At 39.3% G+C, this 13,463-nt stretch overlaps 1 protein-coding gene across 1 annotated transcript in view; it reads left to right on the forward strand.

The window, feature by feature from the left end:
- Window positions 1-13,463, forward strand: part of MYO3B (myosin IIIB) — a 361,097-nt gene that overhangs the window by 181,795 nt on the left and 165,839 nt on the right. The window contains exons 20-23 of the mRNA XM_039855816.1: window positions 611-758; window positions 2,028-2,181; window positions 3,337-3,425; window positions 5,688-5,817. Of these exons, the coding sequence (XP_039711750.1) occupies window positions 611-758; window positions 2,028-2,181; window positions 3,337-3,425; window positions 5,688-5,817 (521 nt within the window). The remainder of the gene's footprint in view (window positions 1-610; window positions 759-2,027; window positions 2,182-3,336; window positions 3,426-5,687; window positions 5,818-13,463) is intronic.

Below are 13,463 nucleotides of genomic sequence, written 5' to 3' on the forward strand. Positions count from 1 at the left end.
GGACCAGGCAGCCCTGCATCCTCGGCCCATCCTACCTTTTGCCATTGCAGGATGCTTTCTTGGGTTTCTCCATATTGTATGGCTTGTTCATCTAGATCCCAGGCAATTTTTCCTTGCTGCTGCTCCTTGTTTCCACCACAACTTTGATTTGGTCGCCAGAGGGATGAACAGAGCCTCTATCATCTAAGCCATTTTTTCTCTCTTTGCTTTTTCTTTCTTAAGCATTAGTGGTTTCTATGTCGTAGAAGAATTGACAACATCAAATTGTAAAGAGCGTTTTTCCAATTCAGCTTTGTGAGTGGGAAAGTGGAAGAATGAACAAGGAGCAGCTCCAGCCCATTCAAACAGGGTGGTTTCTTTTTAACCTCTTTTTATATGGAGCTTTTGAGTAAGATTTTAAAAGATTCTACTGCTTAAAAAAAAAAGTTGGAAATACAGTCGAAAGACTAAAGGAAATGGTTTAAGACACAAACTGTTTCTCCCTTAGAGGCGGCAGGATGCTGCTTTCCTTGTGTGGGTACATGAGGTGACAAATACAAGGGCACATATATTCTCACTGTCCTGAGATGAATGTTTCCTTCCCTAAAAGATTTTGTTCTCTCTCATGCAGTAGTGCAGATGATCGTATGACTGTGGGAATCTTGGATATTTTTGGATTCGAGAACTTTCAGAGAAATTCTTTTGAACAGCTCTGCATAAATATCGCCAATGAGCAAATCCAGTACTATTTCAATCAGCACGTTTTTGCTCTTGAGCAGGTAATAGTGAACCCTAAACTCACTAAACCTGTTGGGGGAAGGTGTCTCCAAGCTGCTCACAATTTGAAGCAGAAACCCTTTTCGTCAGGCTGACAGGTAAAAAGCCCTAAAGTAAAATACCAATGGTGACACAGTCCTGTCTAAATATATTAACAGTCTAAATTTAGTCTGAAAAAAAGAGGTCTTGATTTCTGTGGAAAAGTACATTTCCTCCCTTGAGTAGAGCTGGTGATCAGCTAATTACTTAAATATTGCTTCCAAACTGTTTCATGTATATTGCCCCAAATGCTGCATTCTCTTCTACTTTATTTAACTAAAAATATCTATGATTACGTCCAAAATGACACAGGATGACCTTGAATTCAGGACACAGGTTCTTGTTCTTAACTCTCAAACTAGCCATTCTCACTCCCCATCTTCTGCTCACCAGATCCCACAGGAACTAGATGGGTGTTTCTGGGGAGGAGTAAGATACGTTCTTGGTTTTCTCAAAATGGAAGTCTTTCTTCTACAAGTTTAATAGTAAATAAAACAGGATATGAAGCTAGTTGGACCCAAAGGTTAGGGGCCCTTCTTCTCCACCCCAACTCATACCCCAATCCCAAGACTCTCCTGTGTGAAGTAGTTGCAATAATGAAACATTCTGCCCAAGCCCCTTGTTTTAATACAACAGTGAGGACACAGAAACTATAATGGGATTAGATAAACTCAAATACAGGAGTAAAAATGCCTGTGTTTGTTTTATCACTGGAGCTGGATAAATCTGTTATCACAGTACTCTCCCCACCCACCCTGCACAAAACTTGACCTTACTAGGTTCCTTCCATTTACGTCTCAGAACAATCTAGAGTTTTTCTAGTTTTTCAGTCCAAGATGGTTTCATTACAGAAGTCTTTGCAGAAGGTGTAAGTTTGCTTTTTTCCTGGTTTAAACCATACTAGTCACCAAAATAAAAAAATTTTTTTTAGCTTCCCTTCCTTTCTACATCGGTTTCTAAATTATGAGTTGCCAAGTCAGTGTTTTGGAGACAGAGAGCCATTCCTTTTTTTTGCCATCTTCAGCTGCGCGCCACAGGCCACAGTAGGTCAGACTTAAACCCTAACTTCAACAGTGTTCTATGCAGGAGGAGCCCTATACTACACCTGTAAAATACACCATTTTCCACATGTGTTCAGTGTTGTCAGACACAGAGTACATGCTAAAGCAGCCTGGTGGTACCTAGGCCAGTTTGGGTCTGGAGAGAGAGATTCACATTCTATTTTCTTCCAGGTGGAATATCAGAATGAGGGCATTGACGCTATACCCGTGGAGTATGAGGACAATCGCCCACTCTTGGATATGTTCCTCCAGAAACCCCTGGGACTGCTTGCACTTTTAGATGAAGAAAGTCAGTTTCCCCAAGCAACGGATCAGACCCTGGTTGGTAGGTACCATTTGGAAAGGCATATGTGCTCAGAAGAACTTAACTCATGTCATCTAATAAGCGTGGTTTAATGGATCTATCCTGTGTATTTTGGTATAGATCCAACTTTTAAAGAATTGAAATGTTCAGCAAATGTCCTGGTAGAATATGTATCTTAAAGGAAACCCACCACCATCTCTCAAACCCTCTTCACTATCCTATTTCTGAAACGAAATAACATTACCCTATGTAAATATCATTTTTTTACACCTTCTCTCTTATTTCCCATAATCAATACTTGCTTCCCCTCCATTTCATATCCTGCTCTCATATCACCACCTGGACCTCCATCCACTTGTAGTCCAAGTTTGTTCAGAAGCCCTTTCTGGTCTCCTGGCTTCCAGGCTTTTATTTCCCCCTCTATCCTGGACATCCTAGCTAATATAGTCTTTGTAAAGCCACCTTTTCATTGGGCCATTGTTTTCTATGGGATGATGATAAAACACCTCCTCTTGGCATTAAAGGCCATCTATACTTTACCCCTGTTCCCCTCAACCTCCTTATTCTTCTCAGATCTTCAGTGTTATACATGATCCCATCCCTCATGTAGGTTGTGAGATACTTAGGGCAACAAAGCTCTAATCCGTTAGTACTTAGAACCAGTCCTCACACAGAACCAGTCCTCAATCATAACAGTAGCAGAATTGTTGAGGGAGAACAGAAGGTTTCGAGCCTTTCCCCAGATGGAAAATTGATTCGTGGGAGAGATTCACTTCTAGGAGTTGTGATTGTCACCCTCATTGGTTTCTTTTTATCTGTAAAATTGTTACAAGTTGCCAAGATGAGTTTAAACCAGGGTTATATGCCTTCCATAGGATAGCTTCGTGGTTCTAAAGCTAGTTGGCTGGACTTCTGGTGTCATTAGTGTTCATGCTGAGAGTTCTTAGAGAAGAATATGAGATCTAACACTGAAGAGAAAATGGAACTACTGAACAAGTACTCTATCACAAATGCCTATCCCATGGCGAAATCTTTTTCCACCATTGTACACACAATGATAATATCAGGTCGCTCTGAAAGTCCTTACCCTGGGTCACTCATGGGTCAAGGAGCATGTTTTTGTTTGAAGGAACAAGCAATTCCCGTTGTAACTTTTCAACATGAAAATCCACACAGATAAATTTGGAGATAACCTACGATGCAAATACTTCTGGAGGCCCAAAGGAGTGGAGCTGTGCTTTGGCATTCAGCACTATGCTGGAAAGGTAAGACGAGCGTGAGTTATTAATCCTGAATTTGACCAGGGGCAAGTGTCTATATTACCCTGTCTGTGCCACTCAAGAAATGGCTTGCAGATTTCTTTCTCCTTTTAATTCTTGAACACCTAGTCATAATTCTCAAACGTTGTCAGTGGTGCTGCTCACAGAAAGTTGCCCCTGGCAAAGAAGTGATTTCTTGCTGGGGTGGCCAGCAGAGCTACCATCTGCTCCTCACCTGAGGTTTGGCCTAGAAGTGACAGCTCTCCAGAGAGAAAACATAGTATAACTTTCACAGTGTTTAGTGGTAAATGTTCACATTCAAAAGTCATTTAGAGATGTGTAGGTAATGGAGGAGGGTTAATATCACAGCAGGGCTTAATTTTTAGCACTTTAAGTAAATGTCTACAGGGCACCAAAAATGTCTAGGTGAAAAAGAAAAAAAAATCACTTTATCATTCAGATGTTAAGCTTTTACAACATTAAGTAAAATTTCCACTTTTCATACGTTATGCCTCAATCTTGATTTCAAGTTCCTGAAGCAGATTAGTGACTAATTCAAGAGATTCTCCAGTCCCATAGCCAACAAATCATTGCTTGAATTCCTCTCGAAGGAGCCATTTGAATTATGGCTAATTGGTCCCAGTGGGGTCGGCTGAAGCCCTGGGTCCAGAAAACAGATAGGAGTTCAATAAAGGGCATTTGGGATTATTTTGTTGATTTAAGACTTATTGAAATTATTTTTCAAATTCATATCATGACATTGAAATAAATTTTGCCTGACTGGAGTTGGTTGAAAGGCCATCTAATACAAGTGTAAGGGTGGAAAAATGCCCCCTTTTTTTCCTTCTGGATTCTTTGGCTAGTCTAATAATTAAATTGACACAAGACAATTTAACAGGAGAAAAATAGATTTAGTTATATACGTTCCAGGCCCCATAAGAGTATGAGACTCCAAGGGCAGCTAAGCAACTGCAGCTTACAATGTTCTGAGCTAAGGAAGGGTTGGGGGTCTGGGCATACAAAGCGAAGGAGGGCCATTTGCAGGAAGGCAGGAGAGAGTCTGGAAAACCAAAGTTTGCCCTGTTGTGCAGATAAGTTTCTTAAGGTAAAAAGAAATCTCTGGTAATAGCTCTCTTCCTCGTTAGGGACACTTCCGATGTAAATTTAGGCAGTCGAAGGGAAGGTAAAGAGCTTTTTTCTGTATCTTCTAGGTTTTGATTGCTTTCAGCTCAAAATAATCTTCATGCTAGAGTGTTATATTTTGGGGATACTTGTCTGAACCCCTTCACAAGTAAAGGGGACTGTTTTTCTCTCTACACAGTACAAAGGGGACTGTTTTTCTCTCTACACAGTACATGAAGTACATTTTGGGTCTTTGTTAGAAACTGCAATCTAATTTTTGCCCTTAAATATTTCATTTACCTTAGCATCGATATCTGACTGCTTATTAAAGTTCTCCACGTCTGAGATACTCACATCTGCCCTGATCGCCACTCCCCCGTTTTTCTCTTCCGCCTCCCATTCCTGTCCGCTTCCTCGCACCTCTTTCCATCTCTCTGTCCTTTCACACCTATTTCCTACCCCACCCCAATTCCTCCCTCTTTCTTCCTCTTCTCCTTTCTTGATTTTAAGGAATAAAAGGATCTTTTTCTTTCTGGGCTGGGTCCTTTCCTGAATTCATTTGCCACTTGCCACTTACTTCTCCGAAGTGTTCCTTAAAATTCCTTTGACCTGGATGCCCTCGTCCTGAGAACTGAGAACTGCTCAGCATCCCCAAGCACTCGGGTGTTGTGAGCAGTACCCTGGGAAGCAGTGAGAGTACAGTGGTTATGAGCATGGAGCCAAACCGCCTGGGCTTGGATGCCTGCCTACCACTTGTGAAAAGTGTGACCGTAGGCACATTATTAAACGTCTCTCTAAGCCTCTGTTCGCCCACCAGGAAAATGGAGATAATAACAGTGTTTACTTCATAGGATGGTTGCTTCACATATAGTGAGCGCCCAATATATTTCAATAATTATTCTGAAGTGATAGATCTTTGATATGACTGTTTTCTTCAAAGAGCAACTGAGCAAGAAGTTAAAATAAACTGGCCTGTCAAAAATTACAAATTTTTGCCCTTACCTGGTGGTCTAGATTTAAAATCATGGCTGTGTCAAGATGAATTCTATACAGAGGTCGATTAATGACTGATCTCAGACCACTTGCCAGTGTCACCAATGATACATGATATTGGCTATAACTTGTGATTTGCTATGTATGTTGCAGGTATTATATGATGCTTCTGGGGTTCTTGAGAAAAACAGAGACACTCTCCCTGCTGATGTGGTTGTAGTCCTGAGAACGTCAGAAAACAAGCTTCTTCAACAGCTCTTCTCAATCCCTTTAACCAAAACAGGTACTTGGAACCCCCTGACAGCCCCGGGGCAGATGCTTCTACAAGCCCTGCTGGGCTTTTCTAGGTTGTGTCTAAAACTGCCAGGGCCACACTAACATTTTGAACTTTAAGCAGGGGTAAAAGTCTACCTGTCTAAGTTCAAGAAAAGGAAAAGTTGTTATTTCTTTTGCAATTTAATTGCACAGCATCAGTACACACACATACTTTCTATAATATAACTTTTAGACTTTTCATTATTAAACCATATATTATTAATAAAACCATTTATAAAACCATATGTTATTAATTAATGCTAAACACTCTAGAGTGGTCTGTTTACCTAGAATTATTAGGAAGATTGTTTCTATTCATGTACGATTCCAAGTGAAGGGAGTGAGGTGAATCAAAGTCACCCAGTTGTGGAGTTCTCAGAGGTTACCTGGTCCAACTTCTTGCCAGTCATCCAGCACACCCCACCGCTCTCCTAACCAGCTTGGAACAGGTCCACTACTGGTCTGCACACACAGTGTTTGCCTACTTACAGTCAACTTCTAAGTTGCTCAGTCAATCCTCATGCCAGGAAGGAGGAAGCTAGAGTCAAAGAACGAAACATCCTGCTCTTTGCTGTTTCACCAAAACAGGTTCTAACTGGGTCGAGCTCCTTCCATTTACCTGGGATTCTGCTACCTTTGGCTGAGCAGCAGCCTCGATCTTCTTACTGTGTTCCTCTCAGGGGCTTTCTATCTTTGATGCAATGCTTGGAAACAGCTGTGGGCGTGCTTTTATGACAGGAGGGAGAGAAACCTCTTTAACAGTGTTCATAATTTTCTCTTTTCTTCCCTCATCCCTCTTGAAATCGTTGGCACCCATGTCTAGCATGAGCCCCTTCCAAGCTAAAAGAGAGTGGCTGCCAGGTCTGAATTTATGGACATGCAGAGGAATGAAAAGCTTGGTTAAGAAAAATGCCACAGTCTACAACCTTTGCTTTATCTAAACTTGAGAGGAAAGTTGAAAGTTCCTTAAGTTTCTTCGAACATGCTCTTTTAAACAGAAATAGTAAAGAGCCCATCAGAAGGCTTCCCTCCATCTTCCTTTCCAGAACTCCCTTGATCACAGTGAATATTTGATTCATTATTGACTTCTGAAGAGTAAGTGCGTGTGGGCAAGGCTAGTGCTTCCTCACCAGACACCAAAGTGTAAACTCATCAGACAACTCGGTGCAGAGGTGAAGACATAGTCATTATTAATAGGGATGTATTCTTTGAAATAAAATATCTCCAAATGACTTATCAGCTGACTTTCCCATAAATATAAGTAATGACTTGTCAAATCTGTTCACAACTTTGAAATTTCCAATTTTTCCACCTTTGGCAAAATGAAAACAAATTCATGGTCTAGGCCACTAGGTGGCACTAGGTAAGAAGTCAGGCTCTGCCTCCAGCCTTCTGCTCTCACTGATCACCTAAAAGCGGGAAGAAAAACAGGAACAAAGAGATTGCCTCTGCTTTTTTTTTTTTGCTTTTCTCCAAAAGAGCTTTCCTCCTCTCTTTAAACTCTTTCTGAATCTTGCCTTGAAACTGCACTGCACATCACCTGGAGGAAAAAGAAGTGAAAGCTAAGACTAGAAACAAATGTGTCTTCCTGAGTCGTATATTGTGCATATTTATTTCTTTTGAAATCCTAAGCTTTATTTTCTCTACATTTTGAGTATAATTGAGAAGCCATGAATGCACATCAAAATTAATAAGCATGATTCTGTTTTCTTTTTCTGAAATTATTTGTGTAAAAGTGATTTTGATCAACATTTATAGAACAGCTAATAATAATAAGGTATTGTTTTGGCAGCAAAGGGGAAGATAGAGATAAAAATAGTATGGCTTTGCCCAAAAGCAACTGGAACTTTCTTTTACATTCATTTGTGTCTAGAATTGGGTACTAATTTATCTCCTTATGACAGTATTTGCCCTCAAACCTCAGTTCTAAAGAGATTGTACATCCTATGTTGAAGGTCAGAACATTCATTAAGCTTCTAAATTTTAAAACATCCATATTCTATGTTTTTTGGTTTTATTATATTACAGCCTTTGAAGGTAGGAAAGCCTTCATGGACCAAAGTAGGTTGTACTGTTTTTGCTGAAATTGCAAATACTTATTTCAGGCACGCGCCCCTTTCTAAATGAGATGTGGCTGTACTTAGTGTCCTGGCTGAAAGCAAGGTCCCACACATCCTGGCATTTTGGAAAAGAATATGCTAATATTTTCAGTGCATGAGAAACAATTTTCTTGGTCATTTTTATTTTCATTTACCCTGCTTCAAACTCTTAAATACATAGATGGGGTACTAGTTCAGTGAGCTTAGATATTTAGAGCAATTACTTTACAAACTTTTTTTAGGGAATGAACTAAAGAAAGGAAGGGAAAGATTAAAGTTGGGAAGCCACATAGGCTGTTAGTTCCAAACTTAAAAAAGCCGTCCAGCGTTGGACTCCTCAGTGTTCAGAGCAGAGATCCTGATGGGATGTTGGCAATGCTCTGGCTCCTGGTCTTGGTGGTGGTTACATGGATGTTTACTTTATAATATTTATTATGCCATACATTTGTGTTTTGCACATTTCTCTGTACATACATTCTATTTTATAATAATACGTTTTCCCCTGAACAATAGAGAAGTCTTAAAATACAAAGAAAAACTTTAATTTCTTTATTTAAGTTTTCCTGACCAGTTAAGTTGATGTTTCCTGGTAGCTAGACTGTTGCTGTCTTTTGCTTTCACATTCGTGTCTTTTAAGTCAGCCTCCTCTCTGGGCTTCTGGGCAGGTAACAATCCCTTCATTAGTAGATATCAAACAGAAAAATTGGTCCTTGGTTTAATCTCTTACCAAGGTTGAGAGAATTAACCTGTGTGTGTGTTTGTGTAAAACTATAATATAAAATCAGGGAGAGTAATCCAATTGGCATCTTCTTGCCCCTTGTACTCACCTTCCTGTGTACATTGTACATCTCCAGATACTGAAAAGGTTAAAAACATGGGGTGTGAGATCATGAGGCCCAGGGTCATCAGCTGTTTCCAGATTTCTACAGCCCCTGTACCAGCAGCTACTTCTGCTGGCACACAGCTGCATGTGGTGGAGAAGCTGAGGGGCACGCTCTCATTCCACAATACTCAGTGTTGATTGGGTAAGTGGAGGCAGCTGCAGTCAATATGGATTCTCTCTGTTCCCTTCTTATACGACCACTTTCTTGTCTGCAGATGGTCCACTTCAGATGTGGTAAAAATTTTCTTTGTAATTCTTCCTATTGATAGGAAATTCTCTGATTTTATGTGTGAAAATTTGATGTGGCAGCAACACTACTTTCTAACCATTCATCTAGGGCTTTTTAAACTGAATAATCTAGGTAGAAAAGCATTAAAAGGAAAGATGTTATAACAAGGTTTCATGGCATATTTTCCTGTTTGGGGAATGTTCCACTGGCTACTGGTAAACTAGAGAAAGGTTCGAAAGGCTCAGGGGCAGAAAGAAGAGGAAGTTACAAAAGAAACTTGAAAAACCATCTCTGTCTTTGAATCATGAATTCTGACTTCCAAATAGTAGTTTGGGGTTTTAAAGGCATTCAGAATACGGGAGAAACTAGAGGAAACAGGGTAGCACCAGAGGAAACATTGTCTAAGTCTGAAAGTCTGGTTTTGCTTCAGAATCTAGAACTGAGTTTTATGTCCATTGTCTTCTCCTGTCCGAGAACTCTCAGGTCTTGTGTTTAGAATTTTATTTCTTGTAAAAATCAACGGTAAAGTTTCTCGATCTTGACTTCTACTGGCTCCTCTTTTTATTTGAGGAGCGGGGGTGCAAGTCGAGACCCTACGTTTTATCCGCAAAGCACTATAACACCTTCACTGCTAAAATACTTGCCATTGATTGTTCCTGATTCCAGAACTCCCCAAATTAACTGCATTAAGTTCTTAAGAGGATGTCTTTTAGTAACCATCTCTCAGAGTTTTTGTTTTCCATTTGTGGCTCCTCCATCCTGGTAGTTCAGCAAATGAGTCTAGCAGAATGAGCGGACTCTATAAATGACAAAGTTTCAGGGTTACAGACATAGACAGTGCTCAGCTCTTCCTGCAACGGAGGCTGTGATGAGCCAACCCTCTCAGGGAGCCCTGGTGAGTCAGTTCCTCTTCACGCAGAGGCCCATTTCTTTCTATTTAATTTGGGAGTGTGTCTCAGTCAATAGACACTTACGAAAATTTCATCTTTCTAGATATGGTGTTATGTATACGTGCTTTCTAGAAAGAATAAAAGAAAGTCCCAGCTAGAATAGTCAGAGATGGATAGACTGCCAAATCCTAAAATGTATAAAAATGCACAAAAAGATGTAAATTCTGAGCAGGCATGTAAATCAAAAAATGGGGGCAATATAAGCACTGTGTCTATGCAAGCAATAAGTAGAAGGAAAAGTCATGGAAATACCATGAATCAAGATGAGAAAGAATTCTTTTAACTAAGAAAGACTTCTCGGAAGAGATTAAAAAAAAAGACTTTCTCGGAATCAAGATGAGAAAGAATTCTTTTAACTAAGAAAGACTTCTCGGAGGGAGAGACTAGAGAAAATTGAGCATTCTGGGAGTAAAAAGGCCTTCTAAGCGAAGGTCCACGGTACTGGAAAGGAGAAGGAAGTGGAAGTGGGATGATTAAGTGAACAGGACACAGAGGAAAGGACTCAGGGCAGAGAGAGGGAAGCAAGACGGAAAAATGATGGGGAGCTGCTGAGTGGAGAGTGGGTTCCTGATGCTGATCTCAGTGCTATAGATTGTCAGGGTGTGCTTCTGAAGAGAACAGCTTCAGGGTGAGAAATTAAAACGTGAGCAGGGGTGTTAACGATAAATTATAGAGAACCAGGAAAGATGTTCCCAAGGAGTCTTGTGGAGCTGTGTGTAATTAGATGCTCAATAAATACTTTTACATTCTCTATTTAGATCTGGCATTTATTTTGAGATAATTTTTATATAAGGTTCGAGGTTCAGATTTATTCTTTTTCGTAAGTATGTCCAGTTGTTCCAAAACCATTTATTGAAAGGACTATCCCTTTACCATTGAATTGCTTTTACATTTGTCAAAAACCAATTGGTTATATTTGTGTAGGTCTGTTTCATTGATCTATGTGTCTAACGCTTCACTAATACTACACCATCTTGACTCTTGTAGCTTTTATAGTAAGTCTTAAAAAACAAGAAGTGTGATTCCTCCAACATTATTCTTCTTTTTCAAAATTGTTTTGGCTATTCTACTTCCTTTGCCTATAACTTTTAAAAGCAACTTGTCTCTCTCTATATATATATATATATGTAAAAAACCTGCTGGGATTTTGATTGGAATTGCATAAAATCTGTAGATCAGTTTAGGAAGAATTAATATCTTTACTATCAATTTGGATCTTTTTTGATTTCTTTAATCAGTATTTTGTTTTCAGCATGCAGATCCTGTACATGTTTTGTTAGATTTACACCTAAATGTTTCATTATTTGGTACTAGTATAAATTTTATTTTTAATTTTGATTTTCAGTTGTTCAATGCTAGTACTATATATAGAAATACCATTGATTTTTGTGGACTGACCTTGCCTCCCACAACCTTGCTCGCCTCACGTGTTAGTTCTAGGAGGTTTGCTTGGTTTGGTTTTGGTTTTGTAAATTCCTTGGGATTGTCTACATACAGTCACATTGTCTGTAAATAAGAACTTTTATTTTTCTTTCCAACCTTATGCTTTTTTCTCTTGACTTATTTGACTGGCTAGGACTCCCTGAATAGAAGTGATGAGAGGAGACATCCTCGCTTTGTTCCTGATCTTGGAGGGAAAGCATTATCTTTCACCATTAAGTATGACTTTAGCTACAAGTTTTATGTAGGTCCCCTTGTGTTTGCTAGTCCCTCTATCTGGAACATTTTCCCCCCAGACATATCCATGGCTAGCTTCTTCATTTTCTTCAGGTTTTTTTTCCTCAAAATCTACTTTTCCTGCTTACACTTGTCAAAATTTCAGCCTACTCAATATTTATATCCCCATTCTCTATTTTATTTTTCTCCTTAGCACTTATCATTACCTTACACACTACGTACACTTATTTATCTTATTTATTGTTTATCTTCCTCCACTACAGTATAAGTTCCAAGATAGCAGGGTTTTGGTCTGGTTTTGCCATTTCTGTATCCTCAAAGTTTTGAACAATACCTAGCATATAGTAGCCACTCAATATGTATTTGCTGAATAAATAAGTAGGTAGTTGAACCTAATCTACCTACACTGCATCTGTTTGCATTTTCTGTCTTCATTCTAATCTAAATGATCTATCCCTGCTCTTATTGCAAGCCAGCTCTCCACTTATCCTCTGCATTCCTTCCTTACTCACCTTCACAAGGACTTTGATCCTCCAATTACTATTCCCCTCTTATGCATTATATTTTTATTCCTCTCAATGTGATCATTCTTATCAACATAGTAACTCCATCTTTTTGACTACTTCTTATATGTTGAATTGTATCCCCCACGAAATGACTGTGTCCTCACCTGGTAGAAGGGGCAAAGGAGCTCCCTGGGGCCTCTTTTATAAGGGCACTCATCTCATTCATGAGGGCTCTGCTTTCATGAATCACCTAATCAAGTCCTAAATACCCCACCTTCAAATATCATATTGGGGGTTAGGATTTAACATATGAATGGCGTTGGTGGAGGGAGACACAGTCAGTCAATAGTACAGGTGGAATTAATTTTAATAATATTTTAACAGATCAAAAATATTATCATTCAACATGTAATCAATATAAAAGTTATTGTGCGATCTTACTTTTTTCCTATAGCACATTTTAATTTGGACTAGCCACATTTCATGTGTTGGATGATGTGCTATAGAGAATTGCTGCCACGGCCACAGAAGTGCCTCGTTCCTGCTCTCAAAGACAAATGCAGAAATGCCAAAGAGATTTTCTTGTGGGCTCTCTCAAAGAAAAGAAATTCTTGTTTCTTCATAAAATAATATTTTATTGCATACAGACTTGACTTCAGACTTTTTGCAGTGTGTGAGAAAAGTCATTGTTCTGGATTTTCAGAGTTCTGGCATAAGCTTTTCCTTTCGCTCTCTTTGCAGAGATAGAAAGGTCCCATTTGATCAGTATCAAGAGCAGTGTTTTCCAAAGTGTTTCATGAAACACTAGGTTTGTGGGATGTGAAGAGGTGTGAGGTGAATAAGAAATTTCCATGGTCAAAAAGTATAATGAATACTGAGTCAGAAAATCCAATAGGTATCTTTATTGCAGAAATACCAAGGGATGGCTCCTGTGTACAGGGCATCTGAAACCAGTAGGATGCTTTTTTTAAAAAAGCATCTTGAGGATCAAGAGTCAAATGGGATCCACTAAGGCAATGCTGATCAGAGAATTTTCTCCCCAGGGTCTTTTTTTTCCAGGACAACCTTCCAGCATGGTCTTAATCCATTTTCAAAAATTCCTCATGCTTTCCTAGCTCTAGAACCCTGTTGCTGCTATGTGTTTAGAAAACTAAAAATAACCTTAGAAAATTAAAAATAAGAAACTAAGATAACCTTCAATGGTGAGTCATAATAATGACTAATATTGGGTAAGTTAGTATCTGTTATGAATCAGATCCGCTGTCTTTCC

This window comes from Pteropus medius, unplaced genomic scaffold (genome assembly GCF_902729225.1).
Source record: "Pteropus medius unplaced genomic scaffold, Ma_sr-lr_union100, whole genome shotgun sequence".
NCBI lineage: Eukaryota > Metazoa > Chordata > Mammalia > Chiroptera > Pteropodidae > Pteropus > Pteropus medius.